Source organism: Helicoverpa zea, chromosome 1 (assembly GCF_022581195.2).
Source record: "Helicoverpa zea isolate HzStark_Cry1AcR chromosome 1, ilHelZeax1.1, whole genome shotgun sequence".
Taxonomy (NCBI): Eukaryota; Metazoa; Arthropoda; class Insecta; order Lepidoptera; family Noctuidae; genus Helicoverpa; species Helicoverpa zea.
The window spans coordinates 11,184,095-11,203,094 of NC_061452.1; the positions used below are offsets into that span (position 1 = coordinate 11,184,095).

Genomic DNA, 19,000 nt, shown 5'->3' on the forward strand with positions numbered 1-19,000 from the left:
TGCGTTTGCTTGTTATTAAATTACTGATATTTATTTCTACTAGATACCCAAAGAGATTGATCGTATTGTATTAGTCCAAGTTTGGTAAAATAATTTAAGATTTTTTTCTTATCGGATCATTTCGAAGTGAAATAGATTCGCAACCGTGATTTTTAATTATTTTATTGTGTGAAAATACATATAAGCAACAAGTGCCTACCTTTATAAGTATCTAGATATTTTCTCCTGCTTTTGACCAGACTCATTTTTGTTTATTAGATTAAGAAGTAACTGTAAGCACCATTAACATTAATCTTTCAAGTAGGTCCATAAAGCAACAAATAACTAGGTAAATACAAGTAAATATCAAGTTAGATAGCAGGTAACCGAAGAAGCAGCCGTGGACGTGGACAATTGAAATATGAGAGCTAATTGGCAATCGCCGCTCGAGATTGAATATCATTTTCACCACGATCACGACACTATTATCGATTAAGTTGTTACGTCGGTTTTAGATATATCGGGATTGAAATTAGCACCCAATTTACGTGAGGAATCCTACCTATTCCTTTTCATATCCAAGAGGTAGGTAACTGCGATTGGGAAGTTCCCAAAAATAATTACAGAGAAACATCTTTTATATTAATTATTTTAATACGTTTATTTGTATTTTTTTTAATTGGTACCTTCGCTGTAGCACTTTTGTTTATTCGAATTAATTATTTTTATTTTATTAATTGTAAGTAGCAACGCACTGTAGTCAGAACAATACCTAAAGTTTATTGCTTTTTTACAGTTTCGTTAAGATAGATGAAGTCTTTGAAATAATTTAAATTAGGTACGCACAAAGAAACACTTAAATATAACCGAACAACCGATTAATGTATCATTTTGCTACGAAAAAATAAAATTTTTACAATACAAAAACGTTTGGTGTCGCGCCGCCCGCCCACATCGGTATTCTCGGCCAATAGAGATGCGAATGGGGCGGAGCGATGGCTGCCACAGAACTCTTAAAACTTGAAGCCCACTTTACAGCCGTCAATCTGAAACGATATTTCAGCGTCAACATGACTCGATGTCGCGCCTCATTTGTATTTCTGTAATCCGTGGGCTCGGTTCGTGTATCATGAATTAAGTAGGTGGTTGTGTCGAAAGTAAAGTTCCGGGACATATAAACAAATGCAAAACGAGGGTGTAGTGGAGAATGGTCCTGGGAACAGTCGGAAGGCGCTGAGGACTCCGAAGTGCGCGCGATGTCGCAACCACGGCGTGATCTCTTGCCTGAAGGGACACAAGAGATTGTGTCGCTGGAGGGATTGTCGGTGCCCTGGATGTCTGCTGGTGCTGGAGCGACAGCGCGTCATGGCTGCTCAGGTATTTAGCTATTTTTCTCTTGTATCGTAAATGCTCTATACTGTCCTATTCACGGTAAAAAGGCTTAACTATGATTCAGGAACTTTGGAACATGGACTGTTGGACCGTCCAACAGTCCATGTTCTTGGACGAAACCTGAAAGACAAGACAGGGCTAGATAAGTTGTTTACCTACTTAAATAATTGTTTGCCTACCAAGTTGAGTACGTGCTTACAATCTGAAAACCTGAAACGATTTCGAAAAATCAAATGCATGCCTGAAATTACTTGTGACTATTAACACAGAAGTTTATATTCTTACAGAAATATTTTTATATTAGACCAGCCTTAAAACTATTTTGCGTTTTAGCTCTATAAACCTAAGTCATAATATTCTTTGGCAAGGTGGCTCTCCGCCGGCAGCAGGGTGCAGGCGATGGTGAGGCTCGGGACGGCGAGGCAGCCGCGCTGGCAGCTCGTAAGCGAGCTTACCGCGCCCGGCTGCGATGCATGCAGATGTCCAGGACATGTCCGATACAGCCGTCTATTTATGGTAAGTCCTAACTAATTTATTTGGAATACTTCTGAACCCTTCGTGTGCGAATCGGACTCGCATTTCGCCGGTTCTTGATTGCACCATCTATCTACAACTTTTCGTCTCTTCTTAACTCTTCGTGTGCGCGTCGGATTCGCACTACGTCCGTTTTTGTTTGCACCAAACTTCTACAAACTTTTTTGTTGTTACAAAAATTTCATGGACGGCTTCCATTCATTCCGCGTTTAGAGTAACCAACTACACGACACGTTGTCGATCGCAGAGTTCGATTCCTGCACAGGACAGCTGTTCCGTGTTTGCGTTTTGTGTGCATAATGGCGATTGCATGTTTGTCAACGCACATGAGAAAATCAGATGATCGTAGATAACGTTTTATACAAAATAGAGATGAAAATACCGTTAAGAGAACCTGTTGTGTAAAATTTAGGTCCGAACAAGAAAAATCACTCGGCTTACCTCAGTTTGAAAATTCCTACTTAGTTGGATATTTCATGATTGGATGTTTATCCAGTATTATTAAAAGGAAGCTGACTAAGTACGTATGTAAGCATGTAAGCAACCTATTTGGGTGGAGCATGTAAGGAAAAAATCTCTAGTTTTCGCTCTGCGCGCTCATGATTTCATATCTTTGCAACGACTGATTTCGCATATCACTTAGGTACCTCCTATAAGTCATTTGCATATTTAGTTCAAGTGGATGGTAATTTCAGGGTCACCTCTATAATGGGTATGAGAGTAATAGGTAGGAAGACTAAGAAAAATCACTGGCAGGCATAGTTCTTGAAAAATAATATTATTAACGAATTTAATATCCATTCCCAGAAATACAAAAAGCCTATGATCTTGTGCGTTCTGGTTAAGTGGTTAATTTCTGATACTAAAACCATGGAATAGGTGGTAAGGCAGCAGACTTAGGTACGTATTAGGTAATTAGTTGGGAGCAAATAAAATACCTACTTAATTCACGAGTCCATTGATTTACGTAGATGTAGAAACCGAATCATAAAAAAATACTAACGCAGTAAATACTCAACTATTGAAGTGATGATTAGTGAATTTATTTTGATACAACCTGTTACTTTTGTCAAGCAGCTCATAAAGTCATACATTAAAAACGAATGTTATCTTCATGTCATATGTGTGAAGATGTTTTTGGCACCCGCGGAGTTATCATTCAACAGAACGGAAAGACATGTTTACAGTCAACAGTATTACTGTAATCCGACACCCCGACAAAGAGCCGCCTCCGCCTCCTCGTGTAAAACAATCTTTACACTTTTTAGAGCCCATAAAAATAGTTAAAAGAAATTTTAGTTTTTGTGTTAATAGACAGTGAAATGTTGCCGAGTGTTGGATGACAGCTTTTGTTCTGTAATGAAGCGGGGACATTTTCAAGAGTCATTCAAATTTTTTATTACGGCTGTGGCTCTATTTATACGCTTTGAAGATTTTTTATGCAACTAAGAATGACGCATATCTAAATAGTTACTACAACCCTATTAATTCCAAGATAATTATAATTGTTTACCTAATTATAACTTTTGAGAAGAAATAATAAATCTTCAGTCTACAGGTGAGGTATGATCAAATCGTGCTTTATTTAAACTGTGTTCAAGTCGGCTGGTATTTCTTTCTCTGTAGTTTGTAGGTACATAGCAATTGTTCTAGTTACCTGCTATACATTTTTTTAGAGAAGACTCTTAGATCTAGGATCTACCTAATTTCAACCTACCTAATGCTGGTTACCTAAATAAAAAAAATCCTTTGTGATATTGTCACTGTCAGCTCGTCTCCAAAATATTCAATTTTAACTCTTCCCGCTGTTCCAAAACAAATATTTATCCAGCTAATTCGCATTTAGCATTTCACGGCTGAGAAACGAAACACTCGACAGTGGCGGCTCCGTTACTACAATAACAAAGCGGAGTGGTGCGGACGCGGGCGACACCCTGCTATCCGTCACTGTATACATTACAGTCTAAAATAACTAGGTACTATTAAAAGAATCAACATTAACATGTAGGTACCACTTCTCCTTTGGATAAGTGAAAAAGAAAAAGCTATAAAACAGAGCGTCTCACTAATCTATCACTATCATACCTTAATCTTAATGTAAAAATAGGCGTAGTTTAAAATTGCTTAGGTAACTGTAGTTATTTTTCTTACTCGGGCATACACAAAAACAATTGAATGTGTGCATTACTCCTGATCATAATGGGACCTACAAGTGCGTTTGTAAACTTCTGTAAAGGTGCACGCAGAAAATTCTAAACGAATTATCGGAGATAAATATTGTGCATCGGCAGAGAGCTTTTAGTTCTGCAAAAATCTGAGCTGAAAATATTGTGTTTTCTAGTGACTTATTTTGATGGCCAAATAAATAATAATTGGAAGTAGATAAAGCTAGTTAAAAAACTATTATATTGGCCATCCAGGTACGGAGCGGGTGTTCTCAAATGACCCAGCATGGAACGAGCGCGTGCGACGCCGTCGAGCCTTCGCCGACGTTGAGTTAGAGCGCGGGGCGGCGCCTCTGCCGCCGGCGGCCCCGCCTTCCGCTCTACTCTGCAGGAACTTGCTCGCAGCATTGCTTACTACTTACGCACCAATACCACCGCACAATGAACCACAGAGGAAAAAACTCTCTTTTTCCATCGAATCTATCATAGGCGTCCAGTAGTTTTAAAACTGAGTGCAAATTTCGGCAAAAGGAAGGTAAGGTAGGTGCAATGTCCATGTTAATTTAAATAAAATTCAAACATCTTTGAACAATGAGTGCTTTATTAACGAAATGTATGGTAAAAGAATGTCTATTGTGAGGTCATTTTATTACAACCAGAACTTAGATTTAAACAACTGATTAATATCTGGATTAAGATAACTTTTACATTTGTTTATTACTTTTAATTAATTAATAATTAATTTGATTTATTATATAAAATGAGTACAGAATTTACATTTCAAAAGCGTGTTGTACAAATATATTTTTCTAAAATTATAATTTTTATATTGTTAATTTTGAACGAGTCGCCTAGGGTTAGGCCTTAAAGTAGAGGTAGGTAGTGTCTATTACAAGATTCATTTATCTGTACTCACTTTATGTAAAAACAACACAATGACGTATGGTATGTAATTTTGTACCGGTTGACTTATAGCTGAAATTATGTATTACAATACAAACATTACAGTTGCAACAGTTTCATGTTAATTTTTTATGTAAATAACTTACACATTTGCCTACAGGTGACAAGAATTTACATTAAGTAATTAAAAATATATTCAATTCATTTTTATACAAGATACAGTATGCACGGATAGATTTCCTATCGCAATTTGCAAGAGGACTAACTAATAGTGATTTGTAAATAAAACTAGTGAAATAATATATGTAATAAAATATTAGTACATATCTAATAATAGATTTAAATAATGTGGATAAAATTATAATTAAACATACAATAAAATCAAAAAATGGCAGAACTATGAGTTTTATTTTGCGAAAGAATAAATAGATAATATATGTATAAAAGTATCACATTGTCTACATTGTGTCAAGATTGATAAAACTAGAATAAGTACAGGGTTTTGGTTAGCAGAATTAGAGTAATGAAGTAGAAAACCCGGAACATAATTTAAATCAACGACAATAATTATAGATGTTAACAATATTTTTTAAAATAATAGATGATTTACGATTATGCATTTGAGCGTCAATTTTGCAATTTTGAAAGCATTTTTGATTCTTTTGCAATTTGAAAGCATTTTTGATTCTCAATTCATCAGAATACTTCAGTTTACTTGAATGATACTAGGTTTATTATAGATTGTTTCCACCAAAGCAGTTTAGCTTTAGCCAGCTTAGTTGGACAAAGCTATTGTCAGCCTTCTGACAACATTGTGGAGTGATCTTGAAGGGGGCGAAGTCTTTAAGACAGAACGAGTAAGAAGTGGAGCGAGGGAGGCGTACGTACAAGAAATGTGTGACAGACCCAAGGAAAGATGACAAAGGTTTCTTAAACGAACTGGCACCAAAGCTGTAAGGAGTTCGCTATGCATCCTCGCACCACATATCTTCCAGGTATTTAGATATTTCTGATGTTAGAAAAGTTCTAGCTAAACACAGCTCTGGTGGAAGCCCCGACTCAAATAGGTAAACCCGCAAGCGACTTGTCAGTCAATGTAGTTTTTTTTTTTAGTTAAATGCTGATTCTTAAAAATTCGATGATCCGATGTGCGCAGGTTAGTTTGACCTCTATGCCTATGGAACTGTGACGTATTTATGAAATGTTCAGCGCATTTAGTGCAGATACGTGAGCGAGGCAATGTCATTTTAATTTATTCCAATCTTACAGTACTTCTGGCGCAAAAAATTACGCACCACGGTAGCACATTTTGTAATGTGACGTCAATGAACCTTTCTTAGATATTTATGTAAATGCTACCATACAAAAATATATTGTGCACTATATTGAACTCAGAAATGTTAATAACGAATGTGGACAATGTGATTGTAATTCACATGCATAGATAAATAAATATAAATACATAATGTGTTATGTATTAAAAATATAAAATATGTACGTTATGACAATAATGCACAACACAATAAGACAATTTAACGCGACGCAAACAACCTACATTTATATCGACAATGCATCACAATTAATGTTCGTCCAAACGATACAACTATAATATTTTTCATAAAATACTAACTATGCCTCAAGGAAGGGAGTGCCTTACGAATGCCGCCTCACTCACACATACACGCATGCGATCACTTATCCAACTATTATCACGGTTTTTTAGGAAAAACAAACATCTACATTAAAAAAATCATGACCATAAAATCTACTAACCTTAAAAATAAATTACGAGGCCACCCGTAACATCGATATAAAATGGATTCTACTTAAAAAATAAACAATGTGTCTCAAATTTATCGGAAGGTAGCTACAGTAATTTAGTGTTCCTACGGGTACCGAGACGTGAAACAGCTACCGTATCGATCAGACGGCGCGGCGCGGCTCACCTGCAAGTCGTCCGGGCTTCGTTGGCACATCACGCGGGATGGGACTAGACAGGACTCGGGATGCGAACTCACTGGGTACCAGGGATCGGGGATCTTACCTACTCATCAAATCACAATATCTATCCAACTAAAAAATACAAATTTAGCGAGACGCAACGAATACAATACATATTATACTATAATATAATAACACCCAAGAGTGAAATTTAAGTTGTAACCAAGCCAAAAGATAGAATTTAGACTACGGAATGTTTCAAATTTCATTATGCCCCCGAAAAATACCGTATTATACCGACGCTGTACCCTACGCTACGTTTGCAATTTGTTAAATACACTAACGTTCATTTGAACTACACAATTTCAGACCCCATATCTGAAAAAAAAACTAAATGATATTTAACAAGTGTTTAAAGTCAGACTTTTAGCTTTTATAAAACAAAAAATAACAATTTTACTTGAATATAATAATAATATACATCGCAATATGTATTTACATATACATAATATTACTTTAATTAAATATACACGTAAATAGTACTTCATATCAATAATACAAGTTGACCGGGACAGTGGCGAGTCGCAGTGTCGACGCGCGCGAATACAAAATGTGTAAATATAGCTTTGTGAGATGTTGCACGAACCGCGCCCGCGTCGCCAGCGAGCGTCCCGCCCGGACAACTCACGTACAATTCCATTAAACAATATACAACGTAAAAATACTATTTGGTATATTATATAGCAGAAATCTAGCCGTCATAAAATCTATCAAAGCAGTATATTATATCTACACTGACACAGACATATAATCATCATACACATATATTAGTCAAAAAAAACCAGTCACAAATCACAGTTGACATAAATTCTCGATTTTACTAAGTCTTTGTAATTTATATAAAATAAAAGTTAACACATCAATTTTAAATATATCTACTAAAATATATTTGCGAAGCTTTAGTGAGTGTAGATAAATGCTTTTAGACAAAATTAATAACCAAATGATGTTTCTTAAAATCCTCTAAAACAAACCGCAGATGCTGTATTAGTGAATTATGAAATAGACACGTGCAGTATCTGTGTTGAGCAGTGAATGGCATCAGTCAACCTAAGACTAATCTACTAGGAGCAATACGGCGAGCGTGTGACTGGCGATCGAGTGCTCGCGCTACATCATCGCTTCTCGACGGCCTGATAGTGTTGCCATCAACTTCCGAATCATATCGATAGCGATTCCACTTGAAACAGTACTTTCATTTACTATTGTTTCATTGTTAGTCAATTCTATGATGAGACTCCCGATCATTCGATGTGTCGTTTGAATCTTATTGAAGAAATCAAATGACTCAAATGTTGAGTTGACAAAATAAAAATCAATCATAATTTTCGAATAATTACGAATCAATTTAAAAATTACATATCAAACGGAAATACCTCGTCTCATCTTTGTAGTTACAATCTAGAAACTATTCTAAATATCATGTAATTATAGTAGATATTCCACATGTAACTCGGTAATAGTCACCGCGTTATAAAATTTAGTGAGTAAAACTACAACTAGAAAGGGCCAATAAATGTACACTCGTTACGATGGATGGTGAGATGGGCAAGCATGCAACGTGCGGCGATGCGCCGGACAGCTGAGCTGCGCCACGCGACGTGCCTGTTGTGCGTCTGTCGAGCGAGCGGTTCTGAACTGCCGACCCAACCAACCTACCTACTATACACTCGTGCACGATACACTCTTACCATTAAGTGATTACGCCGCTTCTACATGTACGTCTCGTCGAACGAAAAACATATAATTTTCAGGTACAAACAGAAGAATGAAGTGTAACAATCTAGATAATATTCTCTGTCGATAGGTACAAATGTGTAAATATCCTCGCTAGTGTAGTGAGGTCAGTGTGTTGGCACATAACGCGGCCGGCCGTGCGAGTGTTCCCTACGCGCGGGTGCCGGCAGCCGGCCTGGCCTGCTTCTGCCTGCCGCGACACCCTCAATGTCTTCCCGACCCGTGCTGACATTGGTTCCCCTGCAACACAAGCACTGCGTTACCACCAGCTCGATCATCCTCGTAGCTAGATACTAATATAGACTATTCTGGCTTACCATAACGCAGTGACGACGTTTATATCCCGCAGAGCGCGGAGAGACGCACGCTGAGCTGCACGGGGAACTGGTCGGTGAAGTGGCGCCAGTTCTCCTCGCCGACCTGGTTCTTGAAGCCGTGCAGGATCTTCGTGAACATCTCCTTGAGATCGTCTTTAGGGTGTGACCACGAGGCTACGGCGTCGCAGAAGAACATGAAGTCTTGCACCACGCCGGCCGGGTTCACCTGGATCATCTGACAGATGCCGCGGAACGCTGAATCCTTTTCGTCGTTGTCCCGGATATTTCTCAGCGAAGCGCACCTGATAGTGAATTATATGTCGTAAGAACGTCTTCGTTAGATCATACATACTATTGTTGTTTAGATGATTTTTCAATTTCTTCCTATACAAAATTGTATACATGATTATTAACTTCTAGTGACAGAAAACAATTCAATTAACTTCTGCACATCTTTATAATTTGAAAAATCATCCAATTTATTTTTCTAAAATAATAATGATGAAAATTAATCAAGCGTAAATAACTGTATAGGTACTGTTCTAGGGATTGTGGAAAACAAAGGAAAGGTTATTATTGTGAATAGCAAATATTGAAACTGGCACATGAAAATATTTGTATGGATATTGGAACTCTGAACATTCCAAACTGTAAGCAAATTACATTAAATAAAATATATAATATTAAATAATATTATTTAGTCATAGCAATAAATAAATTATTCAACAATATGAGCATAACATGTTTGCTATCTTACAAGTTAGTCATAACAATTTGTCTTGCAGTTTGGTGTAAAAAGTCGATTATATTTTTTAGAAAGCGGATGGTGTTCAACACATATAAAGTACAGCACTGAAAATAAGATGATCATATTGGTAAAATACCACCCAAAAAGTCAGTGAGTCCCTCAAGTGTGGCCGTACAATTAATACATAGAATTAATATTCTCATGCTTGGTTTAACTTAAATCAGGAACAACATATCATATAAAACAATAATATTAACAAGCCATGGACAAACACCATCCACAATCGAAATAATACCGGTTAATAACTTATTTCAATATTAAACGTAATAGTAATAATATAAAGTAATAATAAAAAAAATGACTACAGACCACTGGCGTACAAATTGATGTAAAACGGGTGCGACGTCGTGGGGGCACACATAACCTAGCCGACCGATAGTAATCGCTACACGCCACGACATACCGAGAACAAAACCAAGAAAACAAATCAACAAACCATCCAAAACATAGTTAAATTACATAATTCAACAGCAACAAATTAGTGTTACAAATGGAAATAACGTGAAACAATCGTATGCTAAGTAATCTATCAAATTATATAGTACCATATGTTGGACAAAAGATGGCCTAGAAGTTGTACCGTGTTCACATTAAGTGGTGCTACGATGCTGATGAACAAATACACCATGATCATGCAAGCTGATGATACAATACTAAGCCATCTAGGCCATCTTTTTACATCGGGCACACACTTCATTTTAGGCTCTGCTTTCATTTTCAAATATTTACATTTTACCCCAAAACCAAAATAAAGAGTATTGATGTAAGGTAAATAAGCTATGGCGTCGAAACTTTCTACTGTTCGTGTTTATATAACGTGAAATATATTGTAATGCAATAAAATACATGTTCGATACATAGTCTGTTTGGTTGCAGGAGGGATATTTATGATATAGAAGTGTTTAGTACTGAGTTAGTTACACATCAAATAAGTATTCTGATACATATTATATGAGTTCTGCCAGGTACAGATAGGCAGGGAACTACGGCGAACATAAATGGGGTAAACATGAACATCACAAAAACTCAATATAAAACATTGAATAGTAACATATATATATAATAGGTATACATAACAAGACTGCCACCAAGAAAAGTCACTTATTGGAGATAGTTCTAGCAAATAATAAAACATTACTGATTAGTTATTTTTCAATTGTTGTCAACAAAGTAATAGTGTTCAAATTAATTTTAATAAATAACATCACTTACCTGTATTTTCAAGTAGAGTTTTAGGTGTGTTGGGCCTGTTGATAATTTCAACTAAATGATTCAACACAAGAGGGATATACTTTGATGTTTCTGGTCCTGAAATAAGTTTATATATATATATGTTTGTAAAAAAGTCTATAACAATCGGAAGTTCCTTGTTCATTGACTTACCTAATTTGATGCTAATCTCGCCGATCGCCCAAGTGGCGTTATTGCAAACAGAAATGAGTTCAGGATTGAGGTTCATGCCGAGTATGGGCAGGAACTCGGGTATGTATGGCAGTACATGTTGGAAACACGCCTTTGTTAGGTCTCCCAGCAACGCAAACGACGACTGGCGGACCTGAGTCATAAACACAGCTTATAATATGAATTTATAATTGGAACCAAGTAATCCCCTCACCCAATACGTGTTAGTTACTGTTATAATATATGGCTGTAACAAGATATACAATGAGTATTAATGGTTTTGTGAGTGAAATAAATGTAATATCCATCAACCTTAGAACCAAGATGAGAAATGTAGAAACAAGTTGCGCCATCCAAAGTGTACCTGGCGAGAGTCAAAAGCAGGCATACTCTGATGGGATAACTCTCACAATGCCATCATTGTACCAACTTCTATTATTAGTTTTCAACTGCTTATATAGATAATGGATTTAATTATAATTTAGTTTTGCTTGTTCATGAAATATTGAATACCACACCCAGTATTTTATGTTTACGTAAAAGGCGAATATATATTTCGCACTGCTGGCTGTCTAACTCATACCATACATCATTAGCATAGTATATTCTACTACAGGTTAATAAAAATCACAACTTATGCTATGCTTATGCTACATGTGGTGTAGAAAGGCATCATTCAAATTAATCAAATTCTTGAGTCTGTCTACAACCTGTTAATAAAATTATGGGTAGATATTTATGGGTCAAATTATAAGTCAAATGAAATGGTAAGATAGCCTGCATTCGTTAACATATAAACAGTACCAACTGATAAACATGCAGGTTCCATAAACATTCAACAGAATCAGTCTCCCAAAATGGGAGCTTACAAACAAGCAAACAAACTGAAACTTGGATAACGCAACCAGTATATAAAATATGTTCAACAATATTAAAAAGCTTAATGGTAAATAATAAATATAACATTAAAACTCCATAATACCTTGACATCAAAGTGCCCTATGCGCCCTGTGATTAGATAAGCAAGAGTCACATACAAGATATACCTCAGGCATCGGATCCTGCATGCACTGGTACAGCAGCTGCATCAGGTTGGAGTTGAACACGAGGTGGTCTATGTGCCCGTCCAGACCTTCCGCGAGGCCGCTGAGTAAGTCAAGAGCGACAATCATGAAGTCTTTGTCCGGCGCTTCGAATTGCTCTGGACTTTGACTGTTTGCCTGAAAACGTATTTTCGATTGTAGGTTGTTCTCAGAAAAGTGATCTTCAGATGTTACAAAATACAATAAAGTATACAATAGTTATTTCTTATACAAGAGTGCAAAGTTGCTTTTTACCCGCGGGCTCATTCTCTTCATACCGCGGGTTGATGACAGAGCAAGCGAAGGATTTTAAAATTGAAATACAAGCTTCCATGTTTCAAAAATTAGAATGAATTAATAGTAGGCAAGTAAAGATAAACATTACAAAGCATAGTTTTCAGTGGAACGTAATTCATGCTGGTAGAAAAGTATTATAGCAATAAACACTCATGTTTACTTCTCGAAGATTTCAGTATCTCATTCAGTCGTTTCGCCATTTTTATTCGGAAAGTTAGTATTTTAGGCAATAGATTTAGTATTTTGAGTAAGGCCAATTCTTCTTTTTTTGTCGGAGCTTTTATTAGTAGCCGAAGATAAAAACGGCCTTTGCACTTAGATATCAAAGAGCAAAGCTACTCTTTCTGAGATGGTGGGATGAAAATATATTTTTCCTCTTTAATTCTCCTGACGCGCAAGAATGGAGGTCAAGGAAATAACTTATATGGATGTTTATCATGTATTTCCCCAAAAAGAAATACTAACGAAACATTATACTTATGTAAACAGTAAAATTCCGTTTTCATGACAGCCCTGTAAAATACCGTGAGTGATTGATGACTACGCGTAATTAGTTTATATTGGTGCCGTCATCGTCACGGTACTAGCTATACTGATAACATTTTGTTTTCTGAACTAGAATAGTATGATATTCTCAAATATACTTACAATATTTTGATTTAATGTCTGTTCTATTAATGATACACATCTTCTGAATACTGGTTCACAGTATGGCAAGAATCCTGATTGAAGAGCTGTCGCTACAGATGACAGACACTGTAAACAATAGTTTTGTTAATATTTCGCTATTCTTTGGACTTTATAAAGCGGTTAATGTAACATTCTTACCTCTAGAAGCGGGAAAAGGTCTTTATCTTCGTCTTTTAAAACGTTCCACTTATTGATAAGTGGGGGCATTAACATGTTAATGTACTCAGGCTTATTTAAGTGATGTCCTACGGAATCCGCCAGTGTTCCGATAGCATCGTACAGTATGAGCAAGTTCTTGTGTTGGTATTTGCTGAAGGCGTACACGAGCGTTTGTAAGATGAAGCCGAGGTACGGAACTAGTTCTGTGCAGGCTTCCTCTTCGAGGGTAGCGAACGCTGAACACGCGGCTTCTTGCACGCGTTTGTTGTTGTCTAAGACGCGTTTCAGTAACTAAAAACAGACAAGGAACTTACAGTTATGATGTAGCATAAACAAGACATCCATATTATCTATTTTACAAATAAATATTCAAAACATTGTATCATAGTCTGGCAAACTTGTATGTGACATCCCCATCTTCCGCGAGAGGGGTTCACGAGGCAGGCGGGGGTGATTACATCATATGGCACGCATATGTTTACCATTGGGCTAGATCACTGACCTCAGTCATGACGGGCTTGAGATACAAGTCGTGGGACTGCGACACGATCCAGTGCGAGTAGCGCGACAGCGTCCAGCACGTGATGGCGCGCACCAGCGCCTTGCGCTCCGCCAGGCAGCACACCAGGTACGGCACCAGGTCCGGCAGGTGCGGCACCATGCCGCCCATGCACCCGTCCGCCACCGCGCCCAGGGCCAAGATGCCGCTCTCCTGTAACAATGCATTCATTGTAATTGTACAGCTTGTATTTTATATCTTATCATAGATTCTGGTAAGCCATGATAAAAATTTAGAGAAGAAATAAAGAGACCATTTAGTGCAGGCTACGCATACTGGACTTTTATACTCCATTTAAAATAACATTAGAAATTTAAGTAAACCTTTTTTACTGTTTGTTCAACCGATTTTGACTTCTATTGCGTTAGTAGTATGATTAATGGCGGCTGCAGTAAATACTTGGTATTGTAACCACTATTTTGCTTTCAATTCCGTTCTTTTGTCTACGGAATAGAAGTCAAAATCGGTTGAACAAACAGTAAAAAAGGTTTACTTAAATTTCTAATGTTATTTTAAATGGAGTATAAATTATGTCGGTAATATTCAACTGACTTCCCAAAAAGGAGGAGGTTCTCAATTCTGATGTTTGTATTATTTTTAATGAACTTAACAAAAAGGCCCTTTAACTCACCTTAATAACCCAATCATCATGGAACAGTGTCTCCTTCAGTATCGGGAACAGTACAGGCAGTAGGTCTGCTCCAAACACATTGGCCAGTACATCGAGAGCCGCAGCACTGCACTTGCGCAAGTTCCAGTCGGACAGCGAGCCGTCGTCTGCGTCGGCACCGCCGTCGTCATCATCGTCTGATTCCCCACCACCCGACATGTTACTGTCACCCGCACCAGCTGTGACAGAAGAAAAACAGGTTTATTTCCAAGTTAGGACCCTGTTTAAGTTATTTACCCTGACAATTTAGAGCTTTGTAATATTTCACAACTACAAATAACCCCAGATCGGGCAAGACCGGCCCAACATCTGACCAAAATGTACAACATGCCTGAGGGCCAAATCTGACACTGGGCAAGATGTCAGAAGACAGGTTTCTTTCAAAGTAAAATCAATTATGCACTACTTCTAACGTCAATAACATATTCTGAAGTAGCATCAGTAGTAGTCAGTATAGTTCGGCCATTCAGAGAATGCGTTCCTGACACGTCGCGATTGAACTGACGACGTAACTTTGCAATGGCGTTGCAGTTACGATAAAAATATTTTTGCTGGTTGTTTACCGTTTTAACAATTGAGGAGCATTAAAACAACATTATTATATCAATAATCAATGAATGTTATAATTTTGTGCCAAACTGAGTGTCAAATAACTTGGTAAACAATATTTTTCTAAATCTATACTGCGCTATTACAAGGTTATGTCAGCGGTTTATATTTTGTAGTGCTGTGCTAAAAATAACAGGCAAGTATCGTAATCTGTTCTTATACAGTTATAATATAAAATAATACGTTTTGATTTTCTTTTTAAGAATTGGAAAATAATGGACTATAAGACTTAATTATAACGTTTATGAAATATAAAAATAAAACTATGACCAAACCGCATTTTTATACTTAGATTAAAAATGGTAACCCCAAATGGCGTTATGGGCCGCCATTTTGTGACGCTAAAACAGTCGTCCGTTGTCGTTTCGTGCGCATAGACCACGTTTTTCAAGTGTTTTCGATCTGTTTTTATTTGATTACCCGGCTTTTGTTAGACCGAGATATCAGGATTGATTCTGTTATTGATAATAATATAATTATACATGTAGGCGAAGATGATGATGAAGACACCACCTCCTCAAGCAAATCGGAGTCTGATTAATATTCTGTTCGCACATTCAATTCAATGTACTTGTAACAAAGAATAAATAAAACAATTTTATTATATGAATATTACCTTTTTTTGGTTTCCACTTAAATAACTAAAATATAAAACAAATGATTCCGCCAATTTAAAACGAAAATAATCTTAAAATAATGCGGCGGTTCATTTTGAAGGAACGGTAACGAACTCAGTGTTATGTTGTGCCCATCACTAGTCGTGACTAACTGATAGGTGTCAGGAACGCATTCTCTGAACGGCCGAAGTTATAGTAGTATCAGTAAAAGTATTTGTATGTAAAATTGGATAAAGTTAATTTGAAATTGGAATTTGTTATCTAACTAAGAAAAACAGGGAAGTTTAAGACTGGTTTAGTCATTCCCTCACAAAACGGTCTTTCAATATAATATCGCAAATTCGCCAAATCAAAACTTTCAGACAAGTATAACAGTGATTTTCAGAATATTTGTTTTTGTAAGCATACCATTATGTTTAACAGTGTGTGAGCGCGGCTTGTGGAAGCGCGGCCGTATGTCCGACTCGCGGTCCGGCTCCGCGTCATCGGCGTCGTCATCGCGGTCTCCTCGCAGCAAGATCACGTCCATCTCCGAGTAACGCATGCCGCGGACTAATATCGGTAGGAGATTGGGCAGCCGTGGGCCTAAGACCTGTTTATTTAAAAATGTTTAACTAAGTTGCAATGATCTAAGAACTGGATGAAACATTTTAATCATATGAATCTCAGTAAGTAGAAGGCCTGTCTTATTTTGTGTGGATTGAATAAGACTGTGATTTGCTGTGTGTTCTACTCTTGCGTGCCAGAGGCAAGACAAAACCATACAATTAGTTTCAACCATCACATAATCTTGACTAATAAAAAAAGACATCAAATATCCTAAGCAAGTTTAATGTTGCATTTAGTATACAATTTTACCATAAAAATAATATCAAGTTAATGATAATGTTACTTACTTCACGGCAGACATTCTGTTCAGCAAGTGAGAGCCAGAACTCGCAGGCCTCCAGAGCAACACCTTCTTCAGGGTCTTGTGTCCTCACCAGCATGTACTAGGACAAATAAGTTGCTTATTGACTTGAAATATTCATTAGGAGGTTTGATATTCAAACTATAAGCTCCATAGTACATAACTAAGCAGTTTCGTGAAATAAACCTTGACATTGAACTCAAATTGTTTCATATTTCTTTCTGTGCATAAGACACTTAAGATTCAAAATACTTGAATTCTTAGAACTGAACTGAAGTATTACGATACTCATGATACTATTTCAATGATATGTTACCAATTGTATCATAGTTAGGACCCTATTAGAATGATATGTCATCATCAATGAAATGAATAAATCATAGAATAATAACTTTAATTTCAGAAGCAGCTTACCTCAATGATGTTAGGCAGGTGAGGGATGAGCCTGTCCAGTCGCACCTCTAACAGCAGCACTAAAGCATGACACACATTTTTCCTCACATCTGAGTCTTCATCTGCAGCCAAGTGGAACAAGTTCTGCAAAAATATTTTTATTACATTATCTGTTCATGACATTTACACCAGTTTATAATAAAAGAACATGTTTACTGTGGATGTCTTTAGTAGTAGTTCTTACCTCAATAAAAGCATCAATGTGTAGCATGAGGGCCTGAGTTCTGCCCATGATGAAGTAGTTGACACAAGCAATAGCATGACATCTGATTTTAGGTGACGAGTGCCGGAAAAACTGTAGGAATTTAGGTATTAGCACATTCAGAGGCCTATTTAGTGCATCACTGTCCAGGATCTCAGCTGTGTCTTCACAAATCTTCTGGAGAGCTCCAAAGGCACCCTAGAATCAATACATAATTTTGAGCAGATATATTAAACTGACTGATGTTATGAGAATGATGACAACTAAAAATTAATTTTCTAGAGAGCACTGTTAGTTCCATTATAGTTCGGCCATTCAGAGAATGCGTTCCTGACACGTCGCGATTGAACTGACGACGTAACTACATTCATTGATTATTGATATAATAATGTTGTTTTAATGCTCCTCAATTGTTAAAACGGTAAACAACCAGCAAAAATATTTTTATCGTAACTGCAACGCCATTGCAAAGTTACGTCGTCAGTTCAATCGCGACGTGTCAGGAACGCATTCTCTGAATGGCCGAACTATAACATATTAATAGTGGCATATATTTGAATTAGTGTTTGCTTACTAAATTGAAATGCTACTCATGAGGAGTACTTAGAAAATACTCTTTGGTATGAGGTCATTTCAAAGTTATCAATTTTCCAAACAAAAACTAAAAAGCAGATGTAGCCTTTCCAAACACTAATCTTCTAATATTAAACAATTTCATGACATCCCGAAACTAAATGTATGGATCAAACTTACCTCACAAACATTGTAGTCTTGTGAATCCAGCATCTGACACAAGGCTGGCAGCAGTTCAGGCCATGATGTTAGTTCTCCCTTGCTAGCTATGGTAGTAATGATGATGCCCACGGTTGCTCGGATCAAGGGGGACGGGTCCCCGACGGCTGATAGACATTCTCGCTTAATAAATTCGGCCACTTCAGGCAAAAAGCTGTTATAATGAGCTTTGACATTGTTTTTCAAAATCAAACCACTCAAAGATCTTGTAGGTTCTTCTTCGGTGACGAGTTTAGTCAAGACGAAAATCAAATAATTGTTGAAGTCTGGGTACTTGTTCAATTCTTCCAATTTCTGAGATTACATTGTTAGGAAAATAAAGGCTGTCAATGGCTGTCATGTCGGAAAAATCGATTTTATCGCAAGCGTCTAGATGAAACAAATTATTGTTTAAAAGGCGTCGTGGCTTACTTTTGTGGAAAATTACATGAAAATAGGAAAACATTGATAAAGATTATTGGGTAAATAAAAAAGTAAGCGGTTATAGTTACAAAAAATATCCACGCCGATAGCTGTAAAGATGTGAAAATTATGAAAAGGATACTTGTTGAACGGCCCTTTGTGTTGCTGTATCTGGTGATTGAGACTCTTTGAGAAGTGTTAGTATTTGTCTTAGTCCTTCTTGTTCTGGTTTCCACTCCATTTTCATAATAATTCTTCGAAACGGTTTTATTTCACTCGGTCCCGTAAAGATCAACCATGCCAAAATTTGAAGAATTGCCA

At 36.9% G+C, this 19,000-nt stretch overlaps 2 protein-coding genes across 2 annotated transcripts; one reads left to right on the forward strand and one right to left on the reverse strand.

Annotated features, from left to right (window-relative positions):
• The first annotated feature begins 285 nt into the window (after positions 1-285).
• LOC124634115 (doublesex- and mab-3-related transcription factor 2) lies at positions 286-5,056 on the forward strand. The gene is made up of 3 exons (XM_047169538.1): positions 286-1,356; positions 1,740-1,887; positions 4,326-5,056. The coding sequence occupies exons 1-3, from the start codon at positions 1,162-1,164 to the stop codon at positions 4,568-4,570; spliced, it is 588 nt and encodes a 195-aa protein (XP_047025494.1). The 5' UTR covers positions 286-1,161; the 3' UTR covers positions 4,571-5,056.
• On the reverse strand, positions 4,652-18,984 carry LOC124634094 (transportin-1). The gene is made up of 16 exons (XM_047169509.1): positions 18,822-18,984; positions 18,239-18,571; positions 17,468-17,683; positions 17,245-17,367; positions 16,817-16,912; positions 16,329-16,512; positions 14,656-14,873; positions 13,968-14,177; positions 13,445-13,756; positions 13,265-13,372; positions 12,284-12,457; positions 11,220-11,391; positions 11,049-11,144; positions 10,146-10,221; positions 9,029-9,330; positions 4,652-8,951 (listed from the first exon to the last, which is right to left on the reverse strand). The coding sequence occupies exons 1-15, from the start codon at positions 18,924-18,926 to the stop codon at positions 9,048-9,050; spliced, it is 2,706 nt and encodes a 901-aa protein (XP_047025465.1). The 5' UTR covers positions 18,927-18,984; the 3' UTR covers positions 4,652-8,951; positions 9,029-9,047.
• Positions 18,985-19,000: the final 16 nt, after the last annotated feature.